At 37.8% G+C, this 16,286-nt stretch overlaps 1 protein-coding gene across 1 annotated transcript in view; it reads left to right on the forward strand.

Annotated features, from left to right (window-relative positions):
* Positions 1 to 16,286, forward strand: part of LRP1B (LDL receptor related protein 1B) — a 728,477-nt gene that overhangs the window by 33,450 nt on the left and 678,741 nt on the right. The window contains exon 2 of the mRNA XM_075181401.1: positions 2,689 to 2,826. Within this exon, the coding sequence (XP_075037502.1) occupies positions 2,689 to 2,826 (138 nt within the window). The remainder of the gene's footprint in view (positions 1 to 2,688; positions 2,827 to 16,286) is intronic.

The raw sequence follows: 16,286 nt of genomic DNA on the forward strand, positions 1-16,286 counted from the left end.
GGGAGGGAAAGCAGTTATTTCTGGTAAAATCTATTTTCATTGTAATTTCAGAATTGTGCAAATGAGCCTGATAACCAGGATAAATAATTATAACTTCACTCCATGTCTGGGAGACTCCTGAATTTTGGGGAGCTTTCCTGGAATCCTGGAAGAGTAGGTAGCCCTCCCGGATCTCGTCCAATCTTCTTGCAAAGTGGACGGGGATGGGGAAGACCACACGACTCACTGCAGATCCCGTCATCATGGCCCTACTTTCGCCATCTGGAAGCGCAAATCGTGCCATAACACCCCCCCACACCTGCCCCTTTGTCGTCTTCCCCAGGAGAACCATTAAATTGATCACAATTGTTTCAAAGACTAATTTGGGAAGCAGGATTATAATTTGGGGACCCCAATGTGTTTTAGTTTCCAAAATGTTATTTGTTTATCCAAGTCTAAACCATAGACAGACACTAAGGGGTATATTTACTAAACTGCGGGTTTGAAAAAGTGGAGATGTTGCTTATAGCAACCAATAAGATTCTAGCTTTAGAATTCTAGATTCTAGATTTATTTAGTACATTCTACAAAATGACAGCTATATTCTGATTAGTTCCTATAGGCAACATCTCCACTTTTTCAAACCCGCAGTTTAGCAAATCTAGCCCTGAGAGTTTGTTAACTAATGAAAATCAGCAATTTATAATCGCATTTTAGCTGCTTGTCTTTTGTTTTGTTTGTATTTTGAACTGAACAGATGTGCTAAGATTATTGTAGTGTACATAAATGTTTCTGGCAGTGTAAACGATATTGCCTTGTATTCATCCACATCCTCCTGTGTTACATTCCCCCTGTTGACGTCAGGGAAACATGTTTAGAATCTTCACTTCTTGAAGACATTACGTGTAAAAGTCACTAGCTCAGCACTGTGCAGCCAGCTCGGCACTTTTTAGGAAAGCTTCAAACCCCGCAGAATGACTGTCTTGGGACATATGAAACCATTAAACTCACCCCCTTTAATTAGTCGTTTGTACATGGTTATGCACAAATTACACGTTAACCTTGATTCTTCCCGTCATCATCATGTTTCTGTGGGAACTGATTTACATCAACATCTGAGTAAATATTATTTTGCTTTTTAGACATTTATCACCAGCGACAGAAACATGCATTTACATAAACGGGTTGCAGCGAATGTTGAGCTCTCATGGATTTCTCATGTTCAGTTCATGGTTATTTACCATTTCAGACTTTTGAAGTTTCCATAGAGAACACCACAAAAGAATTTATTGTGTGTGAAAAAATGGACTTAATTTATTGCAGTGGAGTAAAAGAGTTAAATGTTACATTGCTTTTACCTGTGCTCTGCGGAGTTCTGTTGAACGATAGATGTTTTTATTGCTTCCACTCTTCTTATGAAATACAGTTACAAATATCCTCAAAAAAAATTCAACTTGATCCACTTTACAATGAGGAATGTAGCCGAGCAATTGTCTGGTACAGCCCGAGTAACGTATCACTCTTTATACTGTACTTGCCAAATTTTATAACCAGGTCAGATGAAAAGAGAGGTACATAGGCAAACCGAGGGGGGGGGGGGGTTCCTAGTGCCTGGAAACCCCCTCCAAGCCTGCGGCACTGTATAATTGAGCTGGCTGGACCCTGTCTCCACATCACACGGCTCTGCTTGAAAAGGGATAGCTCCGTGCACCTAACAATAGTGCACACAGCATTGTTCATGTATATTATGAGGATAGGGAGAGTTGGAGAACAGCCAAGCACCCTCTAAAATTATAGCCACGCCCCCATGCCTGCTTGTCATGCCCACTGACGGCGTAGTGTGAAAACCCCCCTCTACAAATCCTGAATTAGGGGGAGTGCTGAAGCCATGGCATCACCTTGGACCGGCTGCTTGTCATGAAATGCCGAGATTCATGGCATCACGTAACAGGGGCATTGTTACATTAAGCCTCACATCTGCTGGGATCCGGGAGGGTGCCTACTCTTCCAGGAGTCCGGTAGGACTTCCCAAAATTCAGTAGTCTCCTGGAAATTCTGAGAGAGTAGGCAAGCATGCTTTATACTACAATAGGTGTAACCAGGGGCATGATCTTCCAAAACAGCTCATAGGGATTAGGGCGCAGCAATGCTTGTCAGTTCTCCAGGCATGCATCACTGGGCTCCTTCCCTCCCAGCCCCCACTCATACACAGAAGAGCACAGTTTGGGCCTGGTGGCTTGTAAGTAGATAAACCTCTCAGTCCTCACCCCCGGCCCTGTAATTACTGTTTACTCTTCTGGTTTGCTGTCTTTGACCCGTGTAAAAAGAACTTCTTTTATATTTTTACGAATTTTTAAATGGAAGACCTCATAAGTTATTTATGCCTCTGTTAGGATGACAGGACAGTTGTACACTGATACTTGGGGTCTCAGCACAAAATGAAATAAAGTTTAGATCCCCTGTTTTAAACAACCTATAAGATTGATGATTTGGGTGGCACTCGGACTCCTGATGCAAACACTGTACATACACAGGAATAGGAGGAATGTGATCATCCTGTTATCACTGAATTGTTTTCACTTGCACCCGAACCATTGTTATCTTTTATTGACTCAGCAAAATTCACAAGAGAGTGTCCTGCTTTTCGACTTTATTATATGAGATCCCACAAATTCATATATATATATATGTATTGTTTTCTCTTTTCAGGCAAAGAAAACATAGTACATAACTGCCCCTCGAATCACATCCTCTGCATCGGAAGCAAAACATGCATCCATCTGTCAAAACTCTGCAACGGAGTATTCGACTGCAACGATGGGTACGATGAAGGAGTACAATGTCGGGGTGAGTCTAAACTGTAAAAAAAACTAGTTTTTATTTTACTTTTTTTTAAAAAAATATACAAAGATTAATGGAGGATGTGAAAACGGGTCCACAGGTAACTGTGACTCATAGCAAACATCAGACATAGTCTTTCATTTTTGACCTGTATAAGAAAGATGACAATTAGAATCTGAATGGTTACTAATACTATAGATACCATTTTTTGCCTAGTTACCTGCATAAACTTCCCCCATTGTAAATAGCGCTTACTTACAGAGGCGATTCACCACTGCCAGTTCCAATAGGGGGAGCTAGAGGGCAACCAGCGTTTGCCACAGTCATCCTTAGCATTTTGCACGGTGGATGGAATCTGACCATTCGGATGCAACATTAGTTACATAAATTTTTTATGGCTGGTTCACATTCAAGAAATAGATGTTGGGGCTTCTGGCTGGGAAAATGGTAACGGCTGAGGCCAAGCGTCTTGGGGGAAACCTCTAAATTAAAGATGCTCACTGACCCCCCGTGAATTGATTTTGGTTTTGGTTTTGGACCTGGATTAGCTTCGTGTTTTGGTTTTGGTTTTGGCAAAACCGCCCTCGTGTGTTTTGGTTTTTGGTTTTGGATTTTTTAGGAAAAATCCTAAAATATGCTAAAATCACCTAATTTTGCGCTTTTTTTGTTCCTACATTATTATTATTAACCTCAATAGCACTAATTTCAAGTCATTTGCAGTCAATTTTGACCACCTCACAGGTCACAATATTATTTTCATACACTTTCGGACAAATACTGTAGCAACCTGGCTGGATGGTAAGCGACAGAGCAATGAAACAAACACATGGCAGTTCCTAGCACATCTAGGACACATTAGCACACAAGAGTGGCAGAAAAGAAAAAATGGTGCAAGATGGAATTGTCCTTGAACCTGCCCTCCCTCCCAGGAATTGTCCTTGAACCCGCCCTCCCTCCCAGGAATTGTCCTTGGGGCTGCCGTCCCTCCCACCCACCAGTATGTTGGATCGTAAAAAGGAATCCAAAACTCGCGAGATCGGGCGACGTCACAATGACATTTTGCCTCGTTTTCCATCCCCAGGGCGCGCGGCAGTACCGCGTCGGCTCGGTACTCGGATCCCCTAAGTTCTGGTGTGTTTGGTTCCCGAGAAACCGAGCCTAAGCATCTCTACTCTAAATCATTAATGGGTGGTAGGCACTACGGGTTGAGAAGGTGTTGTCCAAAAGTAGAAACCTTTTTAATAAATCCTTGGCACTATTATATACATAAAAACTGAATTAAGCTATATTAATAATGTTCAATACAGTGACATAAACAGATCTCTTTTGTTGGCTAAATATAAAGCTGTACGATATTGTTCTAGAAATCTTACAAACTCCTGTAAACTTCTCTATTTCTTGTAAAATAAGGAAAAAAAAAAACAGACTGACACTAAGTACCACATGCAGAAAGTTGTCTTAGAAACAGCACAATTACTATGTACCAAATATAGTCTGTCCACGATCAATACAATTACCTTGCAAAAGGTCTTTTCATTCCAAGAACAGGGCAGAATAGCAACGGGTCATCGGCTGCCATTAGAACAAAGTAGATTTCACGGCAACCCCGAGAATCATCCGATAGCCATTTAGTTGTCAGGAAGAATCGTCTTCCCTTCCCACATCTAATTAGTAAAGTAGATCCTAATGTGATGTATTCTACAATGCTATTAACACAAGAAAACATTATGGTAATTTGAGGTAAGTGTGAGAAGCGTTAATGCAACTTCTTTGTAACTTGTCATAAAATATAAAAGGAGATTTTCTTCTTTCTATAGACATAGAACATATGAATATAGATGTAAACAATGTAAATTCTGTATACACGAGCGTTCATAAAAGACCACTAACCCTAAAATACAAGTAGTCCTATATAAAAGGGCTGCTAAGAACATTTTATAAAGGACAGAAGATGAGATGTTTGAAATAGGTATTTACTGTGCAACTGACTGTATTGTTCTCTGTTATTAGCTATATTCTGCAATAGGAGTCTAACTGCAGTGTTAAGATCCATGTAATGTGGGGTAGCTACATAAATACACAATAGTTATTAATATTCAGAGGAAGTCTGCTGTGTGCGTGAAAAAAATCTTCTTCCGTAATCATAAATGTTTCGCAAATATATTCAGTTTAGACATTTTTAGGGATTTTATTTATTGGGAATTGTTGTAGTCTTGGTTGCCTTGGAAGACTCATCAGGGCTTTACACTGCCAGCTGCTGCCTTAAGGGAAATTTTACACACATCTCCAGAAACGCTTGTAGTATCACTAATTCAGTACTGTGCAGTAAGAAACTTGGGGCTAGATTTACTAAGCTGCGGGTTTGAAAAAGTGGGGGTGTTGCCTATAACAACCAATCAGATTCTAGCTGTCATTTTGTAGAAGGTACTAAATAAATGAAAGTTAGAATCCGATTGGTTGCTATAGGCAACATCTCCACTTTTTCAAACCCGCAGCTTAGCAAATCTAGCCCTTGATCCTTAACTTGTGTCTGCTGTATGCACAAATTACAGACAGCTATTTCGTGGGCTGGACGAATTTTCAGCCAATCAGTTCGCTATGAAGCTGTGACATCACTGGCAGTCTGTCCTGGCATTGGTTCCCAGTGAAGTGCCAATTGGTGATTTTCTCATGGATCACTGGTTCAGCCCGTAACATGGCTACCTCTATTGTATGCTGCCCAAACCCCTACTGTGTGCTGGCTAAATCACCTGTATGAAACAGAGTTTATAAAGTATATTATGTTTGACTTCAGTACAATTTTGCAAACCAATTTGTTAATTTATCCGCCCTCCTGATTCATATTTTCTAAAAACAATGAATTAAACCATAAAAAACAAGCCAACCATGCACCAAACACATTGTTTTGTGAACGATATTCAATCAAATTACATCATTTTCCTATTCGCTGATGGACGTAAGGGGAGGAAAGGACACAGTAAAACTTTACATGATCTGTATTTTGCTCCAAAAAAAACCATAATTTGTTATTTGCAAATTACCACTATCTGCTCAAAATCTATAATGGACCAACATGGTTGGCTTTCGTGGAAATGTAAATATTCTTATTGAATAAATATTTACTGACTAATAGCCTTTTTACTGACACCTATGCAGTTGTAGCTGTATTTAAAGGCCATCCCAAGGTGCAGTCTCAATGTAGTTGTCTTTGCACAATATAGTATTTTGGGGAGTTTACTACATTTTTACAGACATCAATTTTTTTTTTCTACCATTTTCAATGCAATTTTACTTCACGTCAGTAAACCGATTGACGAGGTCTTGTTTCTGTATCCCTTTGTTTGCACAAATGCACCCTTGGGCAGCGGGCATAGATTGTGACAGATGGACAGACAGACACTTGGCTATTTGGAATTCTAGACATAGAGAGAACAGTTCCTACCTACTTACATTGCCATCCCAAATCTCTAGTGACATACAACCTGTTCTGCCTTAATTCTGTTGTTTGTTTGTGGCAGCTAGAATATTTTTCCTAGTTTATAAATAGTTAAGATCAGACTAACGTCTCAATTTAGTAACACTCAGCATACGGCACAACCAGCACAGTATTTTGAGCCAAAACTGCTACTACCATATGTTAAATAATAAATTGCTGCCAAGCTGTAACACTTGCAGACTAAAATGACAATGTATCATCATACGCATTTTATGCTTATATTTCACAGAGATCCTTTCGCTGTTTAGAAACTCCTGCAAAGTTATTACAGAACCTGAAATATTGAAGCACTATATTCTAGAAAGTAATAACTGTATTATGCATCAACGCTAAGCTATTCAAAATGGCAATTGCTTGAAATATAGAGCATTAGTCAATGCAATAAAGAATACCTTGAAGCCGTTTTCGGTTTTAAGGAATCATTTCTGCGCCCATACATGTCCCTAATTGTGTTACTTAACATTCATTATTCATTCCGTCGTTTGACGGGGGTCAAACAGAATTGGTAAGAGGGATGGACCTAATAATACTGCCTGAGTCACCAAAATGAGGAAATATGTAAAGCGAATTAGCAGACGGCACAAGGCAGATGGTGAGATGCACTAGTATGTAATAAGCTTTAAACTGGAGGCATTTATCTTGTATCACTGTAGAGTAAATCTCATGGGGTAATGGGCTAGGTTCCATGGGGTTTTGGTGATGATGGATTTGCATAGACTTATGGCAGAGGCGGAGCTAGCTAGCTGTGGGCCCCGGTGCAGGGAAGCAGGGAGGATAGAACCGGGTGCCCACAGCTCGCTAGTTTCCCATGCAAACGGCCCTATTATCTCCAGGGGCCCCGGTGCACAGCACCTGCTACACCAATGTTAGTTCTGCCGCTGACCTATGCCATGATATTGATAGTATACATCGGGCACCGTAGAAATCAGACCATTAAGGATCAGTCATCAAAGTTAAAGAGACACTTTCATGAAAATAACTTTTTAATGGCCGTTAACTATATGGCTGTGTCGGCCACGTTTCAAGTCCACGTTTTTTCTGACTTAATAATTTTGGGGGTAAATGTATCAAGCTGCGGGTTTTAAAAAGTGGAGGTGTCGCCTGTAGCAACCAATCAGATTCTAGCTGTCATTTTGTAGAATGTACTAAATAAATGATAAATAGAATCTGATTGGTTGCTATAGGCAACATCTCCACTTTTTAAAACCCGCAGCTTGATAAGTTTACCCCCTGGAATCCATGTGTGTGTGCAGGTCCTCTGTTTATACAACAGCAGCTAACTCTCATTTTATGATAGCTCTGCCTCCAAAGACTTAAGTAGACCGGCTCTTATCTAGCGGAAAAAATGACTTTAAATAATTTAAGTATATTATGTACAATAATACATTTAACTACGTCTCAAACTTAAAATGTTATATTTGTACTAATTAATTATTTAAAAACAATGGTTAATTTAACAATAGATGGTTCATGTATCATTTGTATTAAATTTATTTTATTTAAATATTTATTATATTTACAAATTTTAATTTATTTTAAGATTAAAATTTGTATATATGCATATAGTGATTTATTGAATATTTGATTGTAACGCTGTTACAAAAAATTCTCAATAAAAAATAAAATAAAGGAGCAAAGATATAAAAAATTTAAAAAATGAATGTATATTATATAGTTGTGATGATAGTGACCCTTTAAACATTGCTGGGTTATAAAATGATTCATTGTTCTTTAATAACTCCCATTGCATTGTAGTATCTTACTGCAAATGATCCACGTGATTGCTATATAGGATTTGGAGAGGAGTGAACATTTATTAATCTTTAATATATGGAGGTGACTGAAGAACCACTAGTGCCTCATGGCTCCGTGATGTAAGAAGTTCCTAATGAATTGATAGACTTCACTCTAATGGGTGCTGTTTAGCCCATGAAATAACTACTTTGCGCAATATGTATGGAACAGTTAGGCCGGGTACACACTACAGAAAATTTCTCCCGATGCGATAACTTTAAGGATTTTACCAATGAATGAAAGTCCCGTTCAGCAGCCGATTCACGCTGTTATATTTTACAAGATTTAACCTCAGGGGGGCGCTAGGTGACTGACGGGGGACGGGGGGGCCTCAGGGGAGAATGGTGGCCCCCTTAGCCTAGGGGCCTCCATTCCCTTAATCCGGCCTTGAATGCACATGTTGATGTTTTCTTTTATTATCCTGGCTTTATTCACAGCATTGTTAAGTAAGTTGCATCTTTGTTTAATTTACTTAATGTGTGTACTTTACTGGTTTCTCAATAATTTCCTGACCCGAGACTATAAAAGGTTAGTTTCATGCATGCCTGATACCATAAATAGCTATCGTCAGTTTACAGCATGAAAGGCCATATTTAGCTGTGAGGTTCCTGAGGGGTATTGAGATGTCAGGTCCTGATTTAAATACTCTATAATAGTTTATTTGTTTCTCATGTTTATAAAGAAAAGTATGATATGACTTTACTAGTTGCTGTCATAGGCTTTCATCTTTACGCTTAGGTGTCTCTACAATCACTACGTGTATTTTGTATCACGTTGAACATGGAATATGTGTTACTTTACACAATTTAAATAGCCTATTAAAACCAGTACTAAATTCTAAGGATATTATTATCCATGAATGAGTTCTGTTACCATATAAAGCCGTCCGGCTGCAGGCCTAGTGGTTTTATAGAGGACCTCCGAGATAACATCTAATTATCTGTAATAATTTATTGTAGGATGTGTGTAATTCCTTATAATATAGATTTTCACAATGAACACTAAACTGACATTAGAACATGGCGCTTATACATATATTAGCACTACATATATATATACACTATATTATACATTTATATATATATATATATATATATATATATATATATATATATATAAATGTATAATATAGTGCTAATAGGTATATACACCCACTGCTAGATAGTATTTACATGAAATCTTTACAGTCTTTTGTTTCTTATGCAACCCCTAATATATATATATATACCCCTCCACATATATTTTCCTTTAAATAGTGACCTAGCTACTTTTGTTCCTGCCTGTATTTTTATATATATATATATATATATATATATATATTTATAAACTTTGAGGTTCAGATTAAACTTAATGAACATTTTCCTTAGATAGAATGGAAACCACCGTCCGAATTTTATTATTTAACTTGATTGGTTGAGATTCTTGGCTGCAGTGGAGCGTAACTGGCCGGAGTGGGTGTCTCATGATCAGCTCATATCCAATCACGTGCCACCTTCTTCGGCCAAGTACACCCTGTTGCCGCCAACCTCTAGTTTTTAAGTATTTATAATGAATCCGGCAAAGGGTATCTGACCCCTTTAACATAGATATGACAGACACTGGGGTGGGGCACCTTTCAGGAAATTTAATACATACATTTCCTATATGTACAATATTAATTGTGGGTTATTTTTTTTACATAATTAAAGTAATCTTGAATTATCCAGAAATCTGTTGGTGGTTGTCAAATATATAAAATTCTAATTGTATGTTGAAGAAGTTCTAGAGTGTGGGGTTGTAACTTTACCCCTTTAAAAGGCAATAAAGTCAGTTTATGAACTAAAACCTCAGCACGCGTTGCCTTTTATAATATTACGTGCCTGTATTTTCGCAAGTATGCCTAGTTTTACTGGAGGAGTGCATGGATATGGGGTCCAAGATGGTGCGCATCTTTGGGGGTGCAATCGTTTGCAACGGATGATGGGAGGAATTTCACTTGGGTGGGGTATGGGCGGGGCAAATGCTGGGATTATTTTGTCCTAGCTTGGCATGTATACATTTTTGGAGGTATGTCAGCATCATTATAACAACCCTTAATAAGATTTTTAAGGGGCTAGCTTTTATTGCATGTCTAAACTGCAAGTACACTGCATGTGTACTTTTAATGGAAACTAATATTTTAATTACTTACATTTTTAGAATAACAATATTTCTTCATGCAATTGCCTTTTCAAGCTAATGCATCTGATTAGGCATTTAGCCCATTACCACTGTACGTTCAGTGATACTGTGAGTATTTTGTTGAATAATATAATTTTTCTGGCATCCATCCATAGAACAGGATAACGTTTAATGGGAACAGTATGAATGGATGCACAGTTATTACTTATGTGTTTAATGGTGTACACAATAAAAGTTCCCACTGGATTCCTGAGAGTTCTCATTTTGACTTAAATGTGTTTCACAGGAAGAAAAGATGGGTACCTAATATGTTTTTGTTGCTGGAGAACACCCAAAACTGAGATTTTATTCATTCCTTCGTTTAACGTAATTGCCTCAAAACCTCTAAGCAGCTTTATGACATTGTTAAAAATGCCATAGTTTGTTGAACAGATATTGCAAATATTTAGGACAATGGCTTTCAGATGAGATTCTGTCATTACTAAATGACATTTTTCCACACAGCTGTTGAAAGTATTATTATCTTTCGAAAAGTGTCTAAGAACAGCAATGCACTGCTTACAATGAATAAAAACAGTTTCCAACTTGCACTAGTTGGTGTTACCCATCACAAATTGAATGTACAGATAACTACATTGCTTCTTGTAGTTGTTTTAAAATGCACACATTAGTCAAAATAGTTCCATGCATGCTAACTTAAAGAACAGGCACTGAGAATTGCATCTGACATACAGAACGGGAGAAGTGGTGCTGTGCATTTGTCTATTCAGTCCATTCATTTGTCAAGCATAAAAAATCAGCTTTATGGTTAAGGACGTGCATCTCCTTGCACAGGTAGGATCAACATATACAGCTGCTCAATTAAGGGGACAGTGCTCTGCTAACCTCAAGCACCAATGTATGCCCCTGCTATGAAATGGTGTGAATTTTAGGGCGATGGTGCACTTGTCACATAACCCCCCCCAATTGAGCATCATTTTTTCTGTTATCTTTAATACAGCAAATGTGATATCCGCTTCTATAATCAAGGATTCCTAGCCAAAAATAGGAGCACCATGATATAATAATACATAATCATATTATTAATCACAATTACCTGATTTCTTTACCCTTAGGTACATGTTGCCCATAGCAACAAATCAGATTCTATCTGTTATTTTACTAGTACAGGTTAGAAGATGAAAGCAAGCGTCTGATTGGTTGCCAGGGGCACTGTGTATTCTACTTGGTTACTTGCAGAACACTTATCATAGATGCCCCCTGATGTTTTTTTTAATTTTCCAGAAAACAGCAAAGCAATTAATCGGAAATTGTGTTTTCTTTCAAAACTGAACAGTGGGCTTCAAACTAACTCCAGATGTACTCTCTGATGCCTAGCTACGATAGGATAAGAACCAGTCTGCGTACATCAGTTCATATTAATTACATTATGATGTGATCTCATAAAAAAAGCTCTGATATATGCAGAAAAACTTTGTACCAAAGAGGAACTGCATGTGGACTGATGTTGCCAAACAGTAAAACAGGCTGTACTTTAATATATATTTTGGAGTAGCAGAACATAATGGCATTGCTGGAGGCAATCCTTCAGTGTCAGCTTTTATAAGTCCATTTTAAAGTAATATGTAATTTACCTTGATAAAAAAAATTCATTCTGTATATCTTTACATGTTATTATGTTTTATTTGATATTATACAGCCCAGCAGACACATCTGTGCTGGCGTTAGGGCTAAGGCTTTTTGTTAAGTAGAATTCTGAGATGTTCTAAGTTCTACGACAGAGAACAATTGTTTATTTGCTTTATCAAGCGGTGCGATTGTAATGTTACAGCCACTCTTTTCTGACTATCTTGCTTCAAAACATGATGGTTATGAAAACATTTGAAGATTAGAGCTGTGTGAAAATGAGTTTTGTGCTAGTAACTATCAGTTAGAGAGAGTTTGTCATTCTAATAGCAGATGTGGGAGTGGATTTATTGCTGATGAACAATAGATTTTACCTCAGTCTTTACAGAAGAAAAAGAGTATGTCCTGCTTGTCTTAGACCTTTAGATATAAATCCGTTGTAGTTGTTATATCTAGGTGCCTTTGTCTGTGCCTGTCAGTAGGTCACCTGCGTAGATTCTATGTCATCTGCTCCAACAGCGTTCTGAGCTGGGGCTAGGGAATTAAAGAATTAAGGTTAAAAAGCAGACTAACCCTACACTTTAGACATATATTTCTTTTTATGGACAAAACATAGACCAAAATTTGAGTAGGCGCTGCCTTTGTTGACTTTCAGGCCACCTTTGTGCATGTGTCAATCAGTAGAGGACTACGCTCTGCTATCTTAAGGTGGGAGTAGAAAGTACCGCGGGAAGAGGAGGGCAGTGGCTGCTCGGCATTGTCGGGCCACCCTCACCTATGGGCCCTATAGCTGTACCCCCCTGCACACCATATTTCCTTGTCATTCCTCTTATGTTGCCCATTAATTATAAGCTATGACACCAAAGGAAAACCCAACTTGCTTGTGTAGAGTAAAAAAGAAGTTCAATTTTATTCCACGCAAAACTTATATAGTCTGAGAAATAGAGTTTCCTCCTGAAGTTGACATGTGACATGGACCACTGGATGTGAAATGGTTAATTAGATAATTAGTTTATATCATGGGACATTTTCAAAATAAGCAACATGGCAGGAATGTCTGAAATGCACCGAATTTCACGCGTTTCACTCACTTTCAACCAGCGATGTGCTATGTTTGCACTGGTATGGTGATTTGTATTCCGCTCTGCCCGACTCCCATTCCAGAAAGTCCTGCCAATTAGTTTACAAATGTGCTGAGCAGGAGCAGGTGACTGGAAGTTGGAGAGTAGCTGACAGTAAATACAATTAAATTTGGATATTGTTGATTCCCAATGAAAATAGGATATAATAGAGAGGATGCATAGACTGACTAGTGAAAAGATGCATTTTGCAGTATTCAGTGGGACGAATTCAAATGCCGGTGATGTGGCGTGCGGACATCGTGTCGCGCACGTCACCGGTAACTACTATAAAATGTGGTGCGAGGAAAAATGAGAAGAGATTTTGCAGAAATCTCTGCCGGGAAATGTCTCTGAAATATCTGTGAGACGCTTTGCGGCTGATCGAATTCCCTACAGTGTCTTTTAACAAATACACTAGATGAGATCACAAAGCTAATGGTGCTAATGTCAACTACAGAATAAAAGAGTTTTGCTGCAGTTTTAAGCGAAATGGGTCACTTGATGTAATAATTCTTTATATGTCTTTTTTCACACTTACATATTGATGGTAATTATGAAAATAAATGACAAAAATAGGTTTTAAAATGGCAAAAGTGTTAAAATAGACATCAATCCCTGCTACAATTTGTGCAGTGGATGGTAAAACTTGGAAATCTGGTTTAAAAGTCAGAATTCCGAGAAAAAAAGGACAGGGGCCAGTAGTATTAGAGTAGCTAAAAGGATTGGATTCTCATTCACTGTCCAAATGGTACCAGATATAGGAAGTGTGTCATCTGTTTGTAATGGAGCTAGGACGTAGCACTTTACATTCTCAGAGCTACAGTGTCTGGTCAACACTGAACAATTTCTATTACATTTGTGGTTCCTATCTAAAAATGTGAATTTTGGGGGTTTAACGGTCCTTTAAATTTAATATGTATCTCCATATGTAACTATTTAATCAGGGCAAACTGTATCAGCTATCTCAGGCAATAAATAGGTTTGAGGGTAGCAACTTTAATTATCTTATGGGCAGATGTGAGGGCAATGCTATTAAGTTGTCATGGGCTAAATAGCCCATTTTGGCAGTGAGAACGTGGCTGAGTTTGGATGTTTTGTCAATAACTGTATTGTGAAAGTAACAACATTTTTCTGGTGACAACAGTTCAGAGTAAATGAATGATCAGAGTCAGTGGCTCATAAAAAAATATCCTGCCCACCCTTATGCCACAAATAATCTACCCTAAGCTAAACACCTTTATTCGTTAAACTCAAGAATAATAATTTTTCTTGATATAATTGCAGTATTTTGTATATAATTTTGCATTGAAATATAAGAATATTGGGCATGCAGAAATCAAAATGTAATAACATTCTCCTGTTTAATACTTAAGCTGACAATTGATAATTAGCCCATGTAAAATTGGCAAAATAATATTTGGAGCCTTGGATACAAAGAGATACAGAGGTCTATGTATCAAGGCAAAGCTTAAAAAAGTAGAAAATTATGATTGACCCCAAGGTATCCATTGTGAAGTTCTTTTCTTGTCTATGAAATTGCTGTTTTTCATTTGATAAACATACTTGTCTGAGTCTTGTCCCAAGGTTACAATCAGCTGTCGCTGGGATTAGAACCTGGGATTTTCGGAGAAGTCTCTTAGTGTCTTCGTTATGCCAGAGCTAGCTGCTTAACATTTTAATACAGAGAGGGAGCGATTCTCTATTATGATAAATGTGACCTTTATAGTTTTTTTTCTACTAAAACTTTATGACACGCTGAAATGATTGATGCGTTTCTCTTTTGCATATTTTTGGAAAGTTTGGACGAGGCTACTTGGTTTTTTTTGCAGCGCTTGCAGTGTTTGATGTTAATCATAAACTTTGAGATGTGGGAGGTGTGGAATACATTTTTGTTATACCTTATTTATTTAAGATTATTCACCATGTGACCTTTGTTAAAGGACAACTAAACCCATTCCCAATATCCCAAACAGAAAATGTCACATGCATAAAGAATTTGCAAATAAAAAGTCGCTATAAACAAACTTTAGTTACTTTACCAGTAACAACACTCATCCTGCTGCCTATGTCGTTGTCTCTGTTGGCGACGGAGTTGCTGATTTACTTTGTTTCCTCTTCTCAGCCTGTGTTTCTTAACCAGCAGTTCCTTTCAGTAAACAGTCACAGTCAACTTCTAGCTTCTGACTCGGTGGGCTTAACATCACAAGCAATTGAAGCGATTGTCCACATTTGGACAACTCAGCCCCCACTTCAACCTATCCCCCATGTAGCGAAAAATGAACTCTGTTTTGCAGAACATAGCTTCCCATTCAATGATATTAAAGAGGATTAGAGGTATTCTGTCCCTGCAATATAGCTGCATATATATATATATATATATATATATATATATATATATATATATATATATATCTCAAGTCCCTCAGGTGTCACTCTATAAAACATTGCCTTGCCCATGACCGACACATAGAAAAATACCAATAAGAAAACAGTTGTGCATTTAAGATATCTATTATTATTAGTAAAGTATAGCATCAGGTTGATCTTTACATACTTATTTAATATTTCTGCCTAAGTTAATTTCTTAGATATCTTTACCCAATCATATCTAATTATACAGTAACAATATATTATTTGGAAAAGGTAGGACAGGTGTGCTCGGTGAAGCAAAGCAGAAAAACGAAGATCTCATATATATATATAAATATATAATATGTACTACCACTGTTTTATCAAACTTACTAACAATTGGGGGGTATGAATGAGAACAAATTTTGTGGCTTTCCATCTAGATTCCCTTCCAAAAGAAGCAGAGTTTGGGACAACTGCATGATTTGCTTTATAGGCCCATCTTTGAATATTGCTTAGAGCTGTTATACACTATCTTTTCCCGTTACATAGAAAGCATGCACATTGAGCCTGATGTGGGGGACGTACACCAGTTTGCATAGGTTATCTTGCAGGAGATCTCTCTGTGCCTGCTCATACAGTGGGCACAGGCCAATGCGCCCACTATACACAACGACAGAAACAGACATAACAGAGGAATGAAAAATGTTTGAACTAAAGGATAATACCAACCAATGAAAATTAATTTATATTCACACTAGAAATGCCTTCTTTTTATAATGAATATCTAATTTACATCATATCTACGACAAAATCTTCACCTTCACAGTATTTACATAAAACAATCATTCAGACATCAGCGCTATACAGCGTTAGGAAATTCTCTCATTTTACACCTCCCAGCCTTCTGTATAGTTCGT

Source organism: Mixophyes fleayi, chromosome 7 (assembly GCF_038048845.1).
Source record: "Mixophyes fleayi isolate aMixFle1 chromosome 7, aMixFle1.hap1, whole genome shotgun sequence".
NCBI classification, from domain to species: Eukaryota; Metazoa; Chordata; class Amphibia; order Anura; family Limnodynastidae; genus Mixophyes; species Mixophyes fleayi.